The following is a 23,963-nucleotide window of genomic DNA, read 5'->3' on the forward strand; positions in this document are numbered from 1 at the left end:
AGTCAGTCCCATACTGAGGACCTAGTCTCAAGATAGGTCATCAATATTTCAGTCCCAGACCCAATTTTAACTTTGTGTAGGAAAAGCCATAAAAGCTTAGCCAAGCTGCTGAAAATTGTCATCTGTTTCCAATAATGACCGGCTGGTCATGAGTGACAACAGCGACAAACTGTGACAACAGCTCTTTATAATATAAACTGTGCTCAAACATGAACATATGTCATGGAACGTACTGTTCTGTGGAATAATAAGGGTAGCTGTTGATTGCTGCGATTTTGTGCTAATCACCACAATAAACCACTGACTGCACTGTGTAAATATACCCCGAATGTATAAAAGACTAGATAGAGAAAATATGTAAAAATAAAGAAAACGTTGAAAATAAAATAAAAAAGTGAATGCCAGTTAAAAGGCATCTCTGGCACTCGTAATCATGAAGTCACACTTAAATATGCACTATCTTACCATAAGGAGCCCTTCCTGCCAAGGGGTTTATTAACGGTGTAGGATTGCCACTTCCTTCCCTTCGATTTCTATCCGCTAGTGCAGGGAAATCTGAAAGGTCCAAACCTGTCACGTTTTCACTTCCGTCTGAAATGACAAAGGTGCAAAAGTAAGCCAAAAACGATGAGCAAAAGATAAAGCACAACCTGTAGATCTTTATTTTTCATGCTTTTACTCCGGTCACCGGAACAAAGTCAATTTTACATCACTCCTTGAATTAAAAGCAGTGGCAGAGGTATGCATTATCTCTTGTCCTCTGCCCTTTACCGGTCAGCGATTCTGCATCGACAAAACTGCCGAAAGGCTCCCTTTAATAATATACGTCATTACTGATTGTAAGGTGCGGACACATCTACATTATAACCAAGGTTTAAATAGAGCTTTATATGAGATTGTGATGTGGAAAGGCATAGCTATTATATATAGACAGATATTCACCCACTCACACAGTGGCACAGCCTTCAGGACAGATGTTTCGGCACAGAATGCCAGCAATCGGCCGGACACAAACCACTGCGTGCAGTAGTATTTGTTCTGTCGATTCTTGGCATATTTGCCAGGTTTCAGTTGGATCACCAACGGACCCCATTATAGTTAACAGGGTCGGATAGCATTCCGGCAGTGAAGGTTCTGGCAGGTTGTTCCCGACCAGAACAGCCTGCCGGATCTGTAAATGCTAGTTTAAAACTAGCCTTATTCATGCCAGCAGACAGGAATCTGGAATAGAAGCGGACCTGTCCCCTTTAAATAGGTTCCCTCATACAGACAACACCATTTTAAATAGAAGCTAGTTTGGCGATTAGCTGATTGCTGGTGGTAAGCCCCATCAGTAGCATTACATGCCGGGCATTCAAACAGACAGCCGATGTAATGCATAGATGGGCTTAGGCCTGCCTGCGAGTCTACTCCTGTGATGGCTAAACTCCGGCACTCCAGCTGTAGTAAAACTACGACTCCCAAGATGTACACTTGCTTAGCTGTTCTTAGAACTCCATAGAAATGAATGAAGCATGCTGGGAGCTGTAGTTTCACCACAGCTGGAGTGCCGGAGGTTAGCTATCAGTGGCCTACTCCATGACATCCATATGCCCTAATAGGACAAATGGACAGGGGCTGTCTTCTTGAGACAACCCCTTTAAGTAATGACAAATATCAAACCTGGGATATAAATACTACATATCTCTCACCTGTTCCATTAAAAATATTACTCGATAATGAATTGTTCAACCCGAACGCCTGATTTCTGTTCATACCAAACCCAGACATGCTGTATAAGGAAAGAGGACAACATCAGTTTAAAAAAAAACAGATCATGTAAAACACTAATACAGATAGAAGGTAACACAGAGGGAGTCATGTACTACTGCATATGCACATAGTATTTTTAAACGTGGCAAAGGGCCTATCATGACCGGTGCAATGGAAAAGTGGATTAGGTGCCCACAGCAATCATATTGCACCTTTCATTTTTAAAGAATGAATGCTGCAACCAGATTGGCTGCTTCAGGCAACTACTTAACTTTTCCACTGCACCAATCTTGATAGATTTCTCCCGAAATCATATGCCCTGATCTATACCAATCTTGATACCCCTGCACTGCCAGAGGAAGCATTTCATTTAAAAAGAGGCGCATCCTCCATCAGTCTGGTGCGCCTGATCGAAATCTACACCAATCATCATTTATGTCAGAAAAGTGCTGGAAAATGATGACAGCGGCATTAAAAAATAAAAAATGCAACTACATTTAGTCGCAGTGCACAATGTTGCAAACCAGGGCTTTGCAACTTTTTTACCACAGAAAACTGGCGGAGAAGGAAGGCAACCCCACACCTTAGTCATTTGTGTCAAGAAAGTGGTATGGGCATGTAGACAAATGACATGCAGCCAAGTCACTAAACAATTTCATCACAATCTCAGGTTTCTCAGTGCACACCACTGCTTCCTCTGACTGGTATTACACTGGCAGCAGTCCACAATCTAGACTGGTAAACCAAAGAAAAGGTTTGCCCATGTTAGACATGGATCTACAGGTTATGCCTAAAATGTCTGACAGGTGGTGTCTTTGTTACCTATTGGGCCATATAACTATGCCTTCACTTTATAGGCACCATAGAAAGTAAAAGAAAGGACTTACCTGTTCACAGTAAAAGGTTGCCGGGATGACTGTTGCTTTGGCATACATATTATGCTGGGCGAGCTTCTGTTTGGACTACCTAAACCTGAACTGCTCATGTTATTTGTCCTGCTGGGAATTCCAATGCCTTGACCAACTTGGGAGTGGTTCATCATATTCCTGGGATTCATCGGCAAGATACCCCTGAAACAAATCAGAAAATGTCATGTAAAACTGTACCGTATGATCTGAAAGACTACGACCAATTCTCACTCTGAAGTGCTACTGATCAAAAAGGGTAAAGTAAGGAAAAACCAAAGTAAAAAACAGCAAAATAATGAAAACAGGTCTTTCAATTACCTGCTTGGCGATGGTGGCGTATGAAGTGACATTGTTGATACCCCTGTTGTCGGCGTTACATGGTTTGGTAATTGAGTGCCTTGTGATAAGCTGCGGTTTAACTGAGGAGTATTGTTGCTCATCCCCCTCATTGGAAGGCCTAGTGCACCTATAGAAATTAACACTACACATAAGTACAAGGAAGCGTGTATTTACATCAGTTTATTACTGCTCATATTTAGAATTTTAAAGGGGTTGTCCCATGAATAAATATTCGTTCTTTGTAAAATCATGCAAAACATAACGCATGGAATTTCTTAACGGTGTTATCTGGTAATTTGATATTGATGACCTATCCTCTGACTTCCAGGATCAGCTGTTGGGAGGGGTTGCAGTTCACCTTCAGCGCTTAGGGGCTGTGTACATGGAGTTTTTAGCCACAGAATTTTGGCGCGGACACCCATGATTCAATTTCACGAGCACCCACATGGTTTCTGTCTCCCATTCATTTCGATAAAAGACTGAAGATTGCAGAGAAGTGGTTTAAAGCGACGTCTGTGCCTTCTAACTGCTGCTCCACGATCTTCAGTGCTGAAATAAATTCTGAAACTACGCTACCGCCGGCAACATTTCGGCGTGGGTCTCCAGGCCAAAGTGGCCTAGGCACAGCTCAGTCTAGTGAATGGCCCTGAGCTGTAATACCAAGCACATCTACTTTCCAATGTACGGCGCTGTACTTGGTGAGCTGTGAAGAGACGGCATCCTCCTCTAAAAGCAACTTGCACATAAACGTGCCATTCTGCTACAGGGTCAAAAGCGTATTCCTTTGGGAAAATGGTTATGTTTGGTGTGATGTAAGAGTAGCTTTAATTGTGGTACAACCCCTTTAAATAAACAAACTTACTTTGTTGCCCGTATAAACTAGCCCCAAATTGGGACAGTTGACCCGATGCAGATGGTGATGGAGATGCCAGCATCTGAAAAAATATATATACAAGAGTTAAGCAAATTTATGACTGACATTTCGGAAATTTGTGCCTTAGTTCACCTCAATTCACAGAGAATAACCCAATACATTCAAAAACAACCCAACAGAACCAAAAAAGAAGAGATAAAAGTGCTAGATTGCATTTCCAGCACTGGTTAATGGTTAGATGTATGGCTTGACTTTACATTGAACACTTCATCATTTCATTTTTTTTTTTTTTGTATTTTATGGTTTTTCTTTTCACTTACTGACATCATAAAAGACTATGAAGAACATAAAATGTCAGCATTTCTTCCAGCTCAAATACAAAGGCCTCGAGGTAAAACGAGTCCGTGTATTGTATCATAACTCCAAAGTTTGCTTTTTGGGCAGAGATTAGAGGAGTGCGATAGTGGGGATGTGGACTGTGAACAGAATGGAGAGCGGGACTTACGTCTTTCTCCGACCGATACGGAAGCATCGATGACTGGCTATAATACATATTCTCATCATGGTAGTCACTTTCGACCCCTTCTACAAATTTCTTTCTTGAAGCACCAAACATGCTGTATGTCACCTGTAAAAGAAAAAATATATATATATTTGTGGAGGGCTATGTGACCGCAGTGTAAAAAGGCTACTGGTAGGTGGTCTGCTGTTATCAGCCCTTTCAAACTGGGGAGAGGCTGACTGTAGTATGTGACAGGGAACCTGACAAACATTTGCTCTCCCCCCGCCCCCAAATATTCTCAAATTTACAAAAGATCTTGACCATTGTAGTAACTTAATAAACCAACAAATCTTCTGCAGACACATACTCAAACTCCGTTGTAAAGTCTGCTAAAAATGTATGTTCTTAAGGGGGTATTTCCATCTAAGACAATAGGGGCATATTGTCTGATAGGTGCAGGTCCACCTCTAGGACCCGCACCTATCTCATAAACGCAGCCAGAAAAAAAAAACAGCAAAGTGCTGGCCGGCAGTTCCGGGTCTGGCCTCCACCAAGTGTTTCTATTGGCCCGTGCCATAGAAATGAAAGGGAGCACACCGCTTCAATTACCTTCTATGGAGTCAGCACTTGGCCCCATAGAAATTAATAGAGGGCGGCTGCTTTTGGGGATCTGTTCTCAGTGTAGGTGCAGGTCCCAGAGGTGGGACCCACACCTATCAGACAACGGGGGCATATCCTAACAATATGCCCCCACTGTCCGAGATGGGAAACCCCCTTTAAAGAAATTTTCTGAGACTAAAACGTTAAAGGTCTGTGTTCGATCATCAAAACTTAAAGGGGTTGTCCGATCTCGCCATATAAGCGTATGAAAGATGTCTCTAGGACCTGCCCCCATCATGAGAACAGGACCCATCTTGCAGCCGCTGTGACTTCTAAGGCAGTTCTGAAAATAGCAGAATAGCCAGTCACATCGGCTGCAAGACGGATCTGCCGTAAATGTCTGAACTGAATACCCCTTTAACCGGGCACAGTGGCTCATCCTTACATGTCGTGCAGGTCAACCCAATTCATGCCACGAGGTTTTAATACCAGATATGTCCTTTAATTCTGCCTCGATGGGCAGAGCTTAACTGGAGGGAGGGTGGCTTGACCACCACCAGAAATATACCATAGCTTACCCCAGAAACAGGAAGAATTTATAGTGAAAATCTACCCCAGCTCAAAGCTGGCACACACCTGCCTTTCTGGTGCACGGACTGCCAGAAAGATGCACCAAATTTATTAACAGGCCTGTGCTTCTGGCTGCATCTGCCGTATCTACTGGTATCTGAATGCCTACAGCCGTTTCAGGTTTATCGCTCTATATCAGTGCTTGATAAGAGCGTGTTCACACTGCAGTGTACATCACAAGGCTTTCCTGACATAAATGTGAAAGACGCCACTGTAGAGGCCATGGACTTCCATGTAAAACAAAAGAAAGGGTGTGGTACGTGCGTTTTGCAAAATGCCTCCGGAGAAAACAGAGTAGCTGACTACACTATGGTATCTAGAAAATCACTGATATATATTTGCTCTTGTGTGTATTGCCACCTTAAAGGGGTTGTCCCACAAAAATATTCAATTTTTTTTAAAAGCAGCACCTTGATCTAAATCCTTTTTTTTTCTTCCCCAAAATCAGTTTATTGTTTTTGAATATATCAATAAATAAAAAAAATACAGTACAGCATATCCAGTAACAAGGTGGTATACAAATATCGGTAAACAAAAATGTCAAAAACAAATGGTGTCTACATCCCAATCGATTAGTGGCCTGAGAAATCTGTATATGGTACTAGTGGAAGAAATCTGAGTTCGGACTCTTAAGAAATATGTTTAAGCAGGCCCCTCTCGAGTCTCCCGGAATATTGTTTAAACAACGTTGAACAAAACTACAGGCTTGTAGATATATAAATTGGTTATGATTAAATGCCAGAAACCATTGGGCGGTCTCTGTAAAAGAAAGAACAGAGTAACTAGAGTCTAACATATCAAGAATCCAAATACATCCCTGTGACGCTAAGGTAGTATGTATCCTGGGTGACCCAAACATCGGGTGACCCAAACAGGGCTGAAAGAAATTGTGTGTGCCATCTAGTTTACCAAGTTTCCTTACTTTATGCCAGGCCTGAATAGTATTCCACAGAACAGGGAAATCTCTTACATTAGGAGGTCGCATTCAATCAATAACATATCGAAAGTTGGCAGCCAGGTAATATAGTGAAATTAAGACCTCCAAATATTCGAGGTTGCTGTAGTTTATAAAGACTAATATGACTCCTCCATGAAGAGCTCCAAATTAACCGCCTAAAAGTTCTCTGAAGAAGTGTAATGTCCGATGAGTGGAGCAGTAGGGGGGAAGAGTTCGAATTAAAAAGAGTCATTTAGGGAAGACCATTTTAAGGAGGTGACATCGGCCAGAGAAGGACAATGTAAAATGTTGCCAAGATTGGATTAAAGAAATGATTGAGGCAGAGGGGACAGTAGTTCAGCTTATACAGCTGGGGCGGGTTGGCAGCCAATTTAACCTCTAGGTAAGTGATGGATTCGGGATGCCATTGAAACGGAAAAAGTACCCCAATGGTTTACGGCCAAGAGCGAAAAATTGGAAGTGCCTCTGATTTATGAAAATTTACCTTAAATCCAGAGATGGCGCCAAAAGATGCTATAACTGACATTATGTCTGGGATAGCCTGATGTAGGTTTGAGATGAATAATAGTATGTCATCAGCAAAGGCTAGTAATTTAGTTTTAACTAGTCCTGTATGAATGGAGAGATTGTAAGACTAATTAAAGGATCTAGGGCTAAGTTAAGTAGCAGTGGGGATAATGGGCATCCCTGTCTCGTTCCTCTGCCCACTTCAAATGAAGAGGAGCAAGTAGAGTTAACCCATATTGTGGAGCGGGGATTATGGTACATCATCTGGAAAGCAGTACAGAACATGGGGCCAAAGTGTCGTAACCAAAGGATTTCCTGGAGATGTCTCCATGACACTCGATCGAAAGCTTTGTCAGCATCTAGGCCAACTAGGATATTCTTAGTTTGGTAACCAATCGCTGTTTGGTTATTGTAGGTAATAGATCTCCCTAACATAAAACCTGTTTGTGAAGGGCTTATAATATCGAAGAGAATGGTTTAAAGTCTGTTTGCCAATATTTTTGTAAATATTTTAAAATCTGCATTTAGAAGCGAGATAGGGCAGTAAGACTCTACTAGTAGGTGGTCTTTATCTGGTTTTGGAAGAACTGTTATACAGGCGTCATTAAATCTGTCAGGAATAGTTTTAGAAGTAATAATATGATCATACAGTGAGTGTAGGCTCAGGGTTGTGCTCAATAATTTAGAATATTCATTCCCAAAGCCATCGGGACCTGGCGCCTTAGAAAGCTTGAGGGATTTAATAGTGGCTGTAATTTCGTCTTGACTAATAGGGGCATTCAGAATTAGTCGATGGTCATCTGACAAGTTGGGTAAAAGGTTAGTATTAAGAAAAGGCGACCCTGAAAGTATGTCTATTGAGGGTGCAGTATCCAAGGATTCAAAGAAGGATTTAAATTACTTCCCAATCTCCATAGAGTGAGATATGAAAGAACCCCTATGTAGCTTTAATTTGGAGATTTTTGTAGCAGTACGAAAAGGTTTAGTAAGAGAGGCTAACAGTCTGCCTGGTTTATTACCCCAGCGGAAGAATCTATGTTTTTGATAATTCACATCTAAAAGCGCTCGCTCATGAGCAACTGCCTCGGCCTCCATTTTGGCATTTAAATATGGTTGTTTTGTTTTAGGAGTACTACAGAGCTTAAATTTCTTGTATGCCTGAGTAAGGGTCTTCTGGGTGGAGGTTAATGAGGCTGTAAATTTTATCCGTTTATGATAGACATAGGAAATGATCCGACCTCTGATAACTGCCTTAGAGGCGGCCCAGAAAAGGTTAATGTCTTCCCTATGTCCCTCATTGTCAAAGATATAATCCAACCAGAACCAGGAGAGCATGGTTTTAAAATCTTCAGAGTGGAATAAGTGTGAGGGGAAACGCCATCTTTTGGCAAGTGTTATAGGCGTAGTTAGGGTTGACTCAAAAATGACAGGTTCATGGTCTGAAATATAAATATCCATAACTCAGGATGATTTCAAAAGGTGAATGGCAGTATGTTGGCTCAACCAGTTGTCCATAATTCTCATGCGAGCATTGAGATGTGAGTAATCAGAATCTGTGGGATGTAGTAATCTCCAAGGATCTACCAGATCTAAGTGATCCATGAAAGTTTGAATAGCGTTAGCAACAGTAGTGGGAGAAGATGTACGCTGGTGAGATCTATCTAGTAATATATCATGAACATCAGTCCTCCCCTCCCAGCTGGCTATAGCTGTCTGCAGCAATGCAAAGAAGGCCCCACCGGAGGCATTAGGAGCATATACATTAACCAAACAATAGATTGTACCTTCAATAATAACCTTCACTAGGAGATACCTGCCCGTCGGGTCCTCAATAGTCTCCAGTATTTCATGTTGGATCAGAGAACTAAATAAGATAGCTACGCCCCTCATTTTCCTAAAAAAGGAAGCTTCGATGCAAGTTGGGAACCGTTTGTTATGTAAAGGACAAGGATTCCCTTTGACCCAGTGGGTTTCCTGTAAAAATACAATGTGTGATTTAAGCTTATGCAGGTGGTTTGAACACTTTTTTACGTTTGACTGGAGTATTGAGGCCGTTAACATTCCAGATACACCAGGTTAAGGTGGAGATGATGGACGCAGTAACATTTGTAGTACTCGCCATTTAACCTATACCAAGAAGCGGCCAAAATTGATATAAATACAGGGTAAAAAACCTATCCCAGCGAGCAGGCGCACCCCCCAGTATCTCACGAGGGACCCCAAAACAGTGCTCACAGGATTTCCCTTTATATGAACAAAAAATAACAAGTTACCACCATGCTGCCTGTCAGCCCGTGAGAGCAGCACCGCGGCAACAAAGAACAAAACATACTGTAACACAGACTCCATGACCGGAGTTCAGATTAAGCAAATTAATCTAAAACAGGCAAAGTATTCACTGTACACCAAAAGTGAAATGTGACCCCGCATTCAAGTAGGTGCGGTAGCAGAGGTGGGCGTAGCTCGACCTGAAGTATGAAGATGGGCTAGAGCCTGAACACTCACATTTTGTCACCCATGGAGAATTGGAGAGTGGCAGGATATTGAAGATTAAATTGGATTGATTTGTCCAGTAGAAGTTTGCAGACAGGGTTGAAGGCTCTGCGTTTTTCCGCCACTGTTGAGGAGAAGTCCTGGAATAGTAGGAGCTTGGAGTTCTCATAGCTGACTGTAGAAAAAGGCTGTCATGACTAAGTTTATCTTGATAGTTGAGAATCGGAAAAATAACAGGTCTCGGTTTTGAGGAGCTGTCAGCACGTGGGGGGCCCACTCTCTGGGCACGTCCCCCAACTTTAGTTCCTAAGGTAGCCTTTCAGATGTGAACCATAAGAGTTCATTGGGATGGACAGATTCAGGAACTCCAATAAGGCGCAAGTTATTACGCAGAGATCGATTTTCTAAGTCATCCATCTTGTTTTGCAAAGTGACAAGCAATTGCTCCTTTTCTTCCAATTGTTCACGGCACGCGTGGACCGTGTCCTCTAGATCAGAAACTCTCTGCTCGACGTCAGATAGGCGGGTGTTGTGAGCCATTACTTGAGAGACAACGAGGTCCAATGAGGACTGAAAGGCCGCCAACCTAGTATCAATAGTTTGCATTAGTAAATCAGAGATAGCCTGGGATGTCACCTTTGAGGTATCCATAATAGAGTCCAGGGGTGTATTTACCGGAGAGGATGGATTTTGACTGCAGGTTAGGGTTTGAGGACCCTCAGAAGTAGCTGTGCTTTTTCCCACGAACTTATCCATGGTGTCATAAAATAGTGGATATCTGCTTTGCAAGTCAAGCTTCAACGTAAAGAAAACAAAAGTACCCAAAATGAAGAATTGGGGTGCTGAATATAAGTCGCCTATAGCAAATGTGAAGGAAGTCCCTCAGTATGAAAATCCAGTAGAGGGCAATGTAATGAGATCACTTGTACTAGTAATATGCAGATATATATGCCCAACTATACAATCAGAGGGATCTCCTGCAGCTCTTTCCCATTCCAGTGGGAGGCAATAATAGTGCAGTCTCTGCCAATATAGTGTCAATCTAATGAGGGCAACAGGCAGCCTGTGGCTGTATAATAGAAAATATAAACCAGAGACTAACTCTGCAGCACTGTGATAACAATCCTCCCTGACCGTGCTCTAGTGATAATGGAGCGAAAGTGGAGGTGCACCTGCCCGTATGTTCGTTCAAGTGGTGGAGGGGTTATTTGTCCCTGTGACACCCCTCAATCTTACTCGGTGCAGTGGTTCAGCCAGAGGGAGGCAGCAGCCTTGCAATAGGGAGAGCACAACAGTAGACGACAGGAGCTGCGGCTGCTGTGGATGTCTGCAGGCAGTCGATGCCGCCACGAGGTAATGGAGGGTAGGTCAGCGCAGGCTGAAGCAATGACAGAGGTGTCTGGGGCTTGCAGGGATGTAGGAGAGCCGGGCTAGGTGGTTTTCAACCCTTGTCCTACCCTTATCCGGACAGTGGCCACCTTCGGTGCCAGATAGAGAGTGCGTGGGGCGGCAATCTCTGAGCGGTGGGTTCGGAGCTCAGTTAAAATGCGGCCATTGCGAAGCGCCACCTCCCGGAAGTCCGATCTAAATACTTTTGTAATTGCATGTAATTAAATTTTTTTAGTGCCACCTGCTGTTTGTCCTTTTTCTAAATTCCCTGTCCAGCTCACTGAGGTTGTCATATGTGCTCAGTTCCATCCTTCAACTGCAGCATAAGGCCTCGTGCACATGACCATTGTTTTGGTCCGCATCTGAGCCACAGTTTTTGCGGCTTAGATGCGGACCCATTCACTTCAGTGGGGCCGCAAAAGATGCGGACAGTACTCAGTGCGCTGTCCGCATCCGTTGCTCCATTCCGTGGTCCGCAAAAAAAATAAAAAATATAACCTGTCCTATTCTTGTCCATTTTGCGGACAAGAATAGGCAGTTATATCAATGGCTGTCCGTGCCGCTCCGCAAATTGCGGAACGCACACAGACGCCTTCCGTGTTTTGCGGATCCGCAATTTGCGGACCGCAAAACACACAACAGTTGTGTGCATGAGGCATGAGATTTCTGGATCCATATGGGGTACAGGGCTGGCTCCAAGTTTGTTAGAAGTTGTCATGTCCCAGGCAATATCTAATTTTCACTTTTTCATTACTCATCAGATAACCCCTTTAAAGGGAACGGGAACCTGTTACCTGGTGTGGATCCAGTAAACTACTGACCCAAACCAGATGATTTAAAGGGGTATTCTCATCACAGACAATCGGGGAATATCACTAGGATATGCCCTCATCGTCTTATAGGTGCAGGTCCCACACCTATATCGGGAAGGGAGCCCCGCAAGGTGGTAGCTGGAAGACTCCAGTCCGACCACCACCAAGCGCTCTCCCCACAGCGCATGACCGGCCATGGTTCCCATTCACTTCAATGGGCTCAACAGGAATAGCCAAGCCAGCGCTTGGATATCTTCAGAGGCCCCATAGAAAATGAATGGAGGGCGGCTGCGCATACGCAGTGCGCCCTCCACCATTTTCGGGGCTCCGTTCTCAATATAGGTGCGGGTCCCAGCGGTGGGACCCGCACCTCTAAGACTATGGGGGCATATCCTAGCGATGTACCCATTGTCTGTGATGAAACAACCCCGTTAGGTAGCAAATCTACTGCTTTATATAGACAGATTTCAGACCACCAAAAGACAATTTAAGGGGTTATCCCATGATTAAAATAAAAAAATACAAATAAAAAATCTGACATCATATAATACATAACCTCTTTCTAAGAAAGTTAGAACCAGCCCTGTACCTCACATGGATCCAGAGATCTTCACATTCACTGCCCCAATTCACTGCTGGCATCTCAGTGAAAGGTGTCCTTTCTCAGGGGTGTGTGTCCTTTCGGTTGCACCTGGTGGCAGTTGAAGGATGGAACTGTGCATGTGCATCAACCTCAAAGGGCAAACAGCAGGTGGCACTATACAGATAATATTACATTGAATAACTTAGTAGCTATACAACATTTTTAACTACATACAATTACAAAAGTCTTCAGATCTAATCCAGGTGCTGGTTTGAAAGGTGTAGAATATTTTTCATGGGACAACCCCTTTAACAGATCTGTGAATGACAACATGATCGCTGTCCTCAGCAGTGAATTATTAGACAAACCCACTGGTTCACCGTCTCAAGTTCAATGTCATTAAGTTAGTCCGTTTCCATGCACCATTTCATTTAGCGGACCCTACTCTAAGTTTAGGCTTTGGTAAGGTGGAACTAAGCAAAACCAATAATATAAAATTATGTTTTACTACTCCTTAGGGCATGTTCACACGCAAAAGCAAAATCTGCTGCGTGTTCTGCCTCAAATACCATGAAAGCCCCAGCACTGATTGCAGCCAGGCTCCCGTGGTAAAAGGTCAGGATCATAGTTCCCACCCACTTAAAGGGGTTATCCAGTAAAATATAATGATGACCTATCCTCAGGATAGGTCATCATTATCACATCGGTGGGGGTCCGAGTCCCAGTACCCCTGCTGATCAGCTGTTGTGGTGAGCACAGCCGCCTCCTGACAGATTTCCAAGCACAGCACAGTACATCGTATAGTGGCAGTGCTTGGTATTGCATCTAAGCCTTGTACTAGGCCATGTGACCAATGTACGGTCACTTCTAACAACTGATCGGTGGGCGTCTCGGGTGTCTGTCCCCTGCTGATCTGATAAGCTATCCTCAGGATAGTTCATCAATATATATTTTTGGATAAGCCCTTTATCTCCCTAGATGCTGTGGTCAATATTGACTGCTGCATCTAGGTAGTCCGTCAGGGACCAGGTTTCCTTTGTTCCCATTGCGTTTGCAGAGTGCCATAGCAATCAGGGACTTAGTATAGGCCCCCAGGCCTGGCGTGACAGTATGTCTATTAGACCATGCCACAGGTACAGCCTAATAGACTGCCTGGCACTGCAGGTTATAACATGTCACTAAGAAGCTATAAATTATTGGTATGTCGATGCATTATAAAAGCAATATCTCCCAGTGGGACAAAAAAAAAAAAAAAAAAAAAAAAGGTTAATAACGTTTATTGAAGTATAAAACATTTTTTTCCATAAAAAGTGGTTTTATTTTGAAAATGTGTGCGAGTTTTCTTCTTTTTTTTTTTTTTAAAACACATATGAGGTATTCCAAGATTTTAATATTGATGGCCTATCCTCAGAATAGGCCATCAATATCCGATTAGAGGTGGTGCGACACCCGGCACAGCCACCATTAAGCCGTTTCACAGTAGCTCTGGCACCGACTTGGTGGACAGAGCTGGTAACTGCAGCACTGCCCCCACTGAAGTTAATGGGAGCAGTGCTGCAGAAACCAACTCTTTTCACTACACCATAGAAAGAGTAGTGTAGTTCCAGCAATGGAACAACTCTGAGACATCTGATAGGTGGGGTGCCCTGAGGATAGGCCATCAATATTAACATCCTGAAATACCATTTTACCGGCGTCAGATTTGCCGCTAAAATTTCTTCTACTGAGCACGTGGCGTGTTTTGATGCCAAGCAGATGGATTTCTGAAAGCCCTATTCAGATGAATGAGACAGTTTCTGCAATTTCTACAGCAACTATGCCGTTGGGAATATACCCTTAGGGAAGGCAGAGGAAATCCTCCAAGTTTAAACAACAATCTTGGCCGGCTGACAGCAACTTTTTTATGTTATCACACATTCTATGCCAAAGGTTTATGGACTTTCATTAAAGCAAATGTCTAGACCGCATTGTCTAGTGAAATATATTCAGTAACACTTATTTAGGATCTCTCTAAAAACATATTAAAGCAATTGTCCAGGCTTATTAACAGACGATAACAAGAGTTATGGCATTGTACGCGACCAATTTAGCAGTCATTAGAAGTGACACTTCCACAACAAAGAATATTGATAAAAAACTTCTTCTATAATTTCTGGCTTTTTTTTTTTTTTTTTTTTTTTTTCAGCAATATACCACCATAGAAAATTCAAAGCTATGGACACCTTGGGGCAATTTTTTATGATTGCATTTTGGACTAAAATAAATAAATAAAAATAATCACTTTTTTTAAAATCCTTCAGCTGATTTTGAGATACAAGGGTTAAAAAATCTGTTTGAGTATCAATACTCAGTCCTGTCAGCTCATGTGAAGCCTTATCTCTGATCTCCTGACCTCATAAACAATTAGAGATAAACTCTTATTAAACTGATTAGAATATGGCTTAAACGAGTGTTTATGGGGTCAGGAGATCAGAGATAACTCTTCACATGAGCCACTGAGAAATGATACAATGCAAACAGACAGATGTTTAACCCATGTATCTCAAAAGCGGCTGAACATTTTTAACAAAGATCAATTGAAAAAAAAAATTAGCCCAAAATGAGCAAGTAAACATTGCCCGAAGGTGTCCATAGCCTTCAAATATAAAATATCCTTCTGCAGCAGTTAACACAAACAACAAGACCTCCTATATTTGCAGTAAACAGATCAGCCGAATCTTTGCAGGTCCCCATCATAGTGAAAGAGGTCGGATGGTATGTCAGCAGTGACCGGTATTCATGAATCTGGTCGGAACAGCCTGAAGTATCTGTTTACAGCAAAATGTGAAACAGAACTTCTCTATTGTCAGTTTACTGCTGCTGTGAGGGGAAGATATTATCTGCTAGTATAATAGTAGCTTGAAGACTTTAGATGACAGGTCTAGATAAAGATGTAATGTGTGACGCTCTACAGGGGAGATCTCTCTGGTCACTGTGACTGATCTGACTGAGAAAGTGAAGCAAGGCTGTCTGCTGTGCTAAAAGTCCAAACAAAGGAGGAAGTTGAAGAGCCAAGACAGGAAGTAGAATACGCAGAGTGACTGTACAAAATCTAATCCAGAAAACCATACACCTCTTTTTTTGCGTGAAAAAATACATAAAATATTCACATATAGGCAGATAATAGGTAATAGCAAAATGATGTCAGTGTCCCTTTAAAGACAAAAAATTCTGCATTAAAAGGGGCTATTCAAGAGTATAAAAAGCCAAAGGCTGACGGGGACAACCCTTCCTAGCGTCACCCACGACACCGGATGTTTTAATCTGCGCAAGGTGAAAGCAGCAGCGGCCGTGCGGGGACCAGGAGCAGACAGCCAGGTAAGTATATTAACTGTGAGGGGCCCAGGCATATAGGGGGGCTTTTTATACTCTCAGATAACGCCTTTAAGTGTATCTAAAATGTCTGCGGGGCAGGGCTCCAGATGGCAACCAAAACGGTCGCAAATGCGACCTAGAATTGCTAAATGGTGACAAGACTTAGACCCGCTGCTGCTCTGCCGCTTTCACAAACTGACATGGCAAGCCATGTTCTCAACAACACAGGGGAGAAGGGGCAGTCCCTCCCTCCTGTACGGCTGCTGCCGCTGCCACCAGTGGGCTGATAGCAGGGAGGAGGAGGGGCTATGGCCACTGCGCCACCAATGAATATCGTTTATGCTCAATACAAACGCAGGCTGCGGGTGCCGGACATATCCCATACACGGCACCCAGCATCTATGACTGCGCGCTGCGATCAGCTGCTATTAACCCCCAACCCCAACATTATAAATTAGAATCATTGGTGGTGCAATGCGCCCCTAACCCCCCATCTCCCAAGTATTATCATTGGTGGCAGTAGCAGCTTCTGATCGGAGCCCCGGCAGTGTAATCCTGGGGCTCCGATCGGTTACCATGGCAGCCAGGACTCTATTGAAGCCCTGGCTGCCATAGTTGGCTGGCTCTCTGCTGCTGTGTGCACAAAGCACAGAGCAGCAGGGACAGTGTGAGGTCCTATTTACCCTGATAGAGCTCTATCAAGGTGAATAGGACAAGGGATAAAAGATCCCAGGTTCTAAAGAAAAAAAAAAAAAAAAAAAAAACACACCTAAATATTAAAGTTTAAATCACTCCCTTGCCCAATTTTACATATAAAATATATAAACAAAAAAAAAATTATTACATAGCCACGCCCGAAAAAGTGAAAACTTAAATATTAAAAAATATAACCTATGCGGTGAATGCCGCAACCGGAAAAAAAAAAAAAAAAGTGCAATTTGCCATTTTTTGTCACCTTGTCCCGACAAAAATTTGGATCGGACTGTTCTATTATGGTCCAGACGTTCCATAAAATGTGGAATGCACGTGGCTTTTTTGGTGTTTTATTTTTTTCACGTGGTATCGAGTATCGCAATACTTTTTTATGGTATCGAAATAAAGTAAAAATTTTGGTATCGTGACAACCCTAGGTAAGACGTGTGTTTTTTTATTTTATTATACTGTAATTATATGTATTTTAAATTTGGCTCCTGAATTTTTCAGGTTAGGAGCCAATGGCTCCTTGATATTTTTTCTTCTCTGGAGCCCTGCAGGGAAGTCTGCCCTTATAGTGTCACAACTGTAAAGTTATGTGATATAATCACGTGGCTGCACCAAAAACAGCTCGGGTCTGAACATGGGCCAGGGCCAAAGAATTATCATAGTTAATCTGATGTGCCTATGAACAATGTGGTTAGATGTCATCACAGGCTGCGGTGAAGCACAGCTGCAATTCAAGAAAGTAAATGGCCACCATGCTTTGTAGACGATACCTACAAAGGAACAGAGAAGCTGCCTTCATCTTCAATCGGATTTAAATTGGAACATTACAGTCGGTAACCTTTCACAATGTAACAGTAGATCCAAAGAGCTTCACAATAAAATAAAGCTAGGCTCAGAGCAGAACATCAAGCGAAAACCATTTGCTTCTTAATAAACTGCAAAAGACATTACCGCAGCAGAGGCTCCAGCAAACGCTCAGAGATCCGCAACCTAAAATCACCAGTTATCAAACATAGCATGGCACAGGAAGGTAAAGTGTCCGGTGGCGAATATGGAAAGAATAACGGAAAAAAGAACATGAAAGATGCCTTTTATTAATGCGATCCAGGAGTTCAGCCTTCTAGCGCTGTGTTTACTCAAGGACATGTACTCCCCTGCCAAACACTACAAGGAGAAAGCACTGGCTAGTACACACGTCTGGTATACATACAGACCAGGCATCCAAACAGACCGCGCAGAATTATAGTACAGAGTGCTGATCTTCAACAGTCCAATGACAGTATTAATAATGCCTGCTATGAGAAATCCTAGACCTTACTTACAATGGATGGACATAGAGATCTCACGCACCCCAACTCCATCACACATGCATTGAGCATTAGGGTACGGCCGCAAGGGCAGTATGTCAGACTTTGCTGCACTTTTACTACAGAATTGCAACTGACTTCATTCTATGCAGTGCAAAGGGTTAACTCTGCAGTGAATATCCACATCATGAAATGACATGCCATGGATTGAAAATCAGCAATTTACTATGCTTTATGCAGCGTTTGGGTGAGCTTCCTTAAAATCACATCCGCGTTGCAGACTCAGTAAAATGCTGCACATTTTCCAAATGCATAGCTGCAGCGTTTACACCATGTGTGAATACATGGCACTGCTAGTGACGTACTGTTCTAACATAGGTTACCACTGAGGCCAGAGACTGGCTGCAGTGGTCATTGGACCAAGTCACTTTCAGCCCAGCAGAGACCTTGGCGGCCAGATAGGGAGCTGGGGGTGGAAATAGTGGGGCTAAAACAGGCTTGGGTATTCCTTGTTCTTTGCACATACTCCTAAAAAAAAATTTTTTAATTTATTTCATACTGTAGGGTAATATATGGAAAAAGCAATCTGATTGAGCCGAGATGAACAAAGTATAAACTTCTAGTGGTCCTTGATCAATGATCACAAAACCAAGGTGGTGCACCGTTTATTTGGGGTTCTTCAGCAGGGTAAATGTTGAGGCATACTGGGTGGCATCTCCCCTTGCTGCGATACAGGCTACCACTCTGGCATGGTAGCGATCATACAGATGGTGGATATCCTCCTGTGGTTGGTCATTCCAAGATCTGTCAACCTGGACCCTTAGTTCGCCAAGGTGGTTGTTAACTGCTGTGCAAGAGAGATCCATCGCCCCCATCCAGTCACACTCGTGTAGAGAGTACAGTAGATTTATTAAAAGGAGAACACCTCTTAATAAATTTGTAGCATATGATGTCCGCGTGCCAGAAACTGAAATCAACTCCAGCACAGAGCTGGTGTAGATTTCAGTTCTAATTTACATCAGTTTTCTAGCATAAATTATTGTAAATGAATTGGGCCGCTATGTCCCTGTCTCCTAGCACCAAGCTCCACCAACAGAAAAAACAAAAAAACTAAATCAATGGAAATCAAAGGAAAACATTAAAAGTCGCAAATTTTTTGCCAGAAAACTGGAGTACACATTTGATACATGGATTTTAAAAAGTGGTTGTCCACTCCTTTTCAGGATAGGTCACCAATATCTGATCCGAAGGGGCCACCCCCAATCAACTGCTCCGCAGTAGCTCCGGCACTAGAAATACAGAGCTCCATTTGTTGTGCAGTGGATGGAGCGCTGTCCTATTCACTTCAATGGAAGCAGTGCTGCAGCAACCAGCTTTGTCCACCACACAATGGGTGGAGCTGTGCAGTAGCTCTGGCATTGGAGTTACCGCAGAACAGCTGGCCGCAAGGGAACGGGTGGTTGGATCACCAAATCAGACAGCGATGGCCTACTAACCCTGAGGATGGGCTATTATGTGTAAAGGAGTGGACAACCCCTTCAGTGCATCACTGTTCAGTCCAGTATAGTGAATACACCATAAAAGTGGACATATATGGTAGATAATGGTCAGCCAGAACACAATTTCAATGAAATGGTCAGATTCTGGCCTCATGCGCAGGGTCAGTGCTGCCTATAGCTAACGGATGCCCTCTTTCATTCTGAAATTAGCTCTGGAAAAACAAAAGATGCAATCTGACCAGGGGTGTGGAGTTGGCGAGTCCTGACTCCGACTCCTGCATTTTATCACACTCCGACTCCTTCAGAAATGCCAATAAGTTAATAACAAAATTTACAGTAGTAAAATGGTGACATCGGGCTTGTTCTTACCATCATGTAAGTAATCGGGCTGCTAAGAACTTAAACCATATTTAATGGAATACAACTTCTTGTATTCATGCCAATTTCTAAACTGATGTAAATATGCAATGCACTATGCATTTAATAGCTGGAATACACTTAACTGAAAGAATTAATAACTGTAAGAAAGTAAGTTTACACAGGTGCCCACAGGTCTGGCTTCTTCTGGTTCATGGCTTGTTTACTTCCTCTCCAACATACCTCTGATGCAAACAATGACAGAAATCAGCGGTGACATATCCACAAGAGACACCATCACTGAAGCCAGTTACTGGCTGCAGTGGAGCAGATCATCATGTCAGGCACACAATAAACAAACAAGCCCCAGACTGGAAAATATGGACACAGGAGCCAGAATGCAGAACCAGAGCTGCGGATAGCAGCAAGTATGAATCTTTCCATAGCAGAGGCCGACTGCAGGCTCCGTGAAAAGTTACTTATTCCCAGACAACCCCTTTAATGCTGTCTATCTGTGCTGTCCGCATTTTTTGCGGACCCATTGAAATGAATGTTTTTTGCGGATAGGATGCGGAACCAAACAAAAAAAAAAAAAAATGTGACGGACACAGAAACAAAATACGTTTGTGTGCATGAGGCCTTATACAAAAATGAGCGCACTGATTCCAAATATGAACTCGGAATTTGCCTGGCACGTCTAGATTTTAAGTTATACATGCAAAGCCTATTCAGTTATAATATTAATGCATTATATTGGAGATATTCCAATGCACATGTCCAGACCTGTTGTCAGCAGGCTGATGTCAGCAGTAAGTATATAAGGCAAGCTGGACAGATTTTGATAAAGTGATCCGTTATAGTGCTATCAGGTTTGAAACTTAAGATGGATAAACACAAGTGTTCAGACAATTTCTGCTGCATATGTGGCAAATACAATACTAAGAATCTGACAAAGCGAGTGCATCTTGCTTACAAGTATTACTTTTATTGTAAAATTGGAGATCAAGATAAAAGCTGGGCACCTCCTGTTTGTTGCACTGTGTGTTACTCTGGGCTAACGCAGTGGTTCAATGGTAAAAGGATAGGAATGGCTTTTGCAGTGCCTATGGTTTGGCGTGAGCAGAACAATCACCATTCAGACTGTTACTTTTGCATGACTAAAATCGCTGGATATTCAAAGAGAAAAAAGTCACAAATTGTGTATCCTGACTGTGAATCTGCTCTTAAACCAGTACCACACAATGTAGAGAATCCAGTGCCTGCCCCTCCCACAGCAGGAACAGCAATTGAAACAGATGGTTCTGATCCTGATGAAGAAGATGTTGATCGTCACAATGTATTTCCTGATCTAGAACAACTGGAGGGTCAGCCGCACTTGCTGAGCCAATCAGATTTAGATGATCTGGTAAGAGATCTGTCATTATCTAAAGAAAAGTCCGAACTGCTAGCTTCTAGACTTCAGGAATGGGATTTGCTACAACGGGGCACCACAACTTCACACTTTCGTCATAGACACACCAAGTTAGCTGCATACTATTCAATGGAAAGCGATGTCTGTTTCTGTACTGATGTAAATAGTCTTATGATGGAGTTAGATGGTACACATGTACCCGATGAATGGCGGCTATTCATAGACTCTAGCAAAACAAGTTTGAAAGCTGTCTTGTTGCACAATGGTAACAAAAAACCATCTGTTCCATTGGCTCATGTGGTTGGAATGAAAGAGACCCATGCTTCTATGGAGGTAATTTAAAAAAAGAACAAATACTCAGAACAAATTGAAAATTTGTGCTGACCTGAAAGTGGTAGCACTGCTGCTTGGCCTACAGTTAGGGTACACAAATCATGTGTTTCTTGTGTTTATGGAACAGTCGTGATGACAACAATCATTACGAAATGAGACAGCGGCCTCTCAGAGTCGAGCACACAGTTGGTCAGTACAATGCACAACACAAATCACTGGTCGATCCACTTCAAGTTTATCTTCCACCACTTCACATTGCTTTAATGAAAATTTTTGTAATTGCACTTGATTGTGATGGAAATGGTTTCCAGTATTTGAAGGAGAAGTTTAGCCCACTGAAAACTGATGCTAAAATAAAGGCCAGAATTTTTATTGGCCCCGAAATCAAACTAATGCATGACGACACATTCAGAACAAAACTCAACCCTCTGGAACTTGCAGCTTGTGATGCATTTGTGCTAGTAGTGCGAAACCTTCTTTGGGAACAGATGAGCTGCAAACTAGTGAATTAGTAGACAACATGCTTACAGCATATGAAAACTTGGCTGCCGAATGTCATTGAAAGTGCATTTGTTACATTCCCATCTTGACTTTGGGACATGTCAGTGACGAACATGGAGAGCAGTTCCATAAAGATATTTCTACAAAGGAGAACAGGTATCAAGGCCGCTGGAATCCCAATATGATGGGGGACTACTGCTGGTTTTTGCAATGGGAAAATATGACCATTCACAAACGCAAAAGCTGATGCCCGAAGCACTTTTAACAGTACTGGGCCTTTAAAGGGATTCTGTCACCTCCCCTAAGCCAAAAAACGATTTTAAAGCAGCCATGAAGCACAGCTTACCTGGATTAGGCTGTGCTCTTTTATCTTGAAATCCGTCCAGCAGTTACTGCAAAAAACGACTTTGATTGATATGTAAATGTGTCCTGAAGGTGCCCAGAGGGGCGTTTTGTTCATCTTAGAGAGCCCAGTACCGCCCCTCTTACAGTGCCCAGCCCGCCTTCCTTGCGACTGTCTAACTAGGGTTGGACGATATCAAAAATATTCAGACGATAACGATATTAAAAAAGTTATCGCGATAACGATATATATCGCGATAAATGCCCATTTAAAAGAAAAAAAAACACAAGGCGTTATACTGTATGGGGACAGCCACAGGGAGACGTTACACTGTATGGGGGCAGCCACAAGGAGACGTTACACTGTATGGGGGCAGCCACAAGGAGACGTTACACTGTATGGGGGCAGCCACAAGGAGACGTTACACTGTATGGGGGCAGCCACAGGGAGACGTTACACTGTATGGGGGCAGCCACAGGGAGACGTTGTTACACTGTATGGGGGCAGCCACAGGGAGACGTTGTTACACTGTATGGGGGCAGCCACAGGGAGACGTTGTTACACTGTATGGGGGCAGCCACAGGGAGACGTTGTTACACTGTATGGGGGCAGCCACAGGGAGACGTTGTTACACTGTATGGGGGCAGCCACAGGGAGACGTTGTTACACTGTATGGGGGCAGCCACAGGGAGACGGCGTTACACTGTATGGGGGCAGCCACAGGGAGACGGCGTTACACTGTATGGGGGCAGCCACAGGGAGACGGCGTTACACTGTATGGGGGCAGCCACAGGGAGACGGCGTTACACTGTATGGGGGCAGCCACAGGGAGACGGCGTTACACTGTATGGGGGCAGCCACAGGGAGACGGCGTTACACTGTATGGGGGGCCACAAGGAGGCGTTACACTGTATGGGGGGCCACAAGGAGGCGTTACACTGTATGGGGGGCCACAAGGAGGCGTTACACTGTATGGGGGGCCACAAGGAGGCGTTACACTGTATGGGGGGCCACAAGGAGGCGTTACACTGTATGGGGGGCCACAAGGAGGCGTTACACTGTATGGGGGGCCACAAGGAGGCGTTACACTGTATGGGGGGCCACAAGGAGGCGTTACACTGTATGGGGGGCCACAAGGAGGCGTTACACTGTATGGGGGGCCACAAGGAGGCGTTACACTGTATGGGGGGCCACAAGGAGGCGTTACACTGTATGGGGGGCCACAAGGAGGCGTTACACTGTATGGGGGGCCACAAGGAGGCGTTACACTGTATGGGGGGCCACAAGGAGGCGTTACACTGTATGGGGGGCCACAAGGAGGCGTTACACTGTATGGGGGGCCACAAGGAGGCGTTACACTGTATGGGGGGCCACAAGGAGGCGTTACACTGTATGGGGGGCCACAAGGAGGCGTTACACTGTATGGGGGGCCACAAGGAGGCGTTACACTGTATGGGGGGCCACAAGGAGGCGTTACACTGTATGGGGGGCCACAAGGAGGCGTTACACTGTATGGGGGGCCACAAGGAGGCGTTACACTGTATGGGGGGCCACAAGGAGGCGTTACACTGTATGGGGGGCCACAAGGAGGCGTTACACTGTATGGGGGGCCACAAGGAGGCGTTACACTGTATGGGGGGCCACAAGGAGGCGTTACACTGTATGGGGGGCCACAAGGAGGCGCTACACTGTATGGGGGGCCACAAGGAGGCGTTACACTGTATGGGGGGCCACAAGGAGGCGTTACACTGTATGGGGGGCCACAAGGAGGCGTTACACTGTATGGGGGGCCACAAGGAGCGTTATAAT

General features: G+C 43.8%; 1 protein-coding gene across 2 annotated transcripts in view; it reads right to left on the reverse strand.

The window, feature by feature from the left end:
- The window catches only part of CNOT2 (CCR4-NOT transcription complex subunit 2), a 75,621-nt gene that overhangs the window by 23,215 nt on the left and 28,443 nt on the right, over positions 1-23,963 (reverse strand). The window contains exons 1-7 of one of the 2 annotated variants that reach the window (XM_044280443.1): positions 12,354-12,475; positions 4,379-4,501; positions 3,862-3,934; positions 2,979-3,126; positions 2,640-2,822; positions 1,692-1,771; positions 466-591 (exon numbers count right to left, since the gene is read on the reverse strand). In XM_044280443.1, coding sequence (XP_044136378.1) covers positions 466-591; positions 1,692-1,771; positions 2,640-2,822; positions 2,979-3,126; positions 3,862-3,934; positions 4,379-4,489 — 721 coding nt within the window. In that variant the 5' untranslated portion in view covers positions 4,490-4,501; positions 12,354-12,475. Of the gene's footprint in view, positions 1-465; positions 592-1,691; positions 1,772-2,639; positions 2,823-2,978; positions 3,127-3,861; positions 3,935-4,378; positions 4,502-12,353; positions 12,476-23,963 lie in introns of those variants that run through there. The other variant, XM_044280444.1, reaches the window with a different exon arrangement.

This window comes from Bufo gargarizans, chromosome 2 (genome assembly GCF_014858855.1).
Source record: "Bufo gargarizans isolate SCDJY-AF-19 chromosome 2, ASM1485885v1, whole genome shotgun sequence".
Lineage (NCBI taxonomy): Eukaryota > Metazoa > Chordata > Amphibia > Anura > Bufonidae > Bufo > Bufo gargarizans.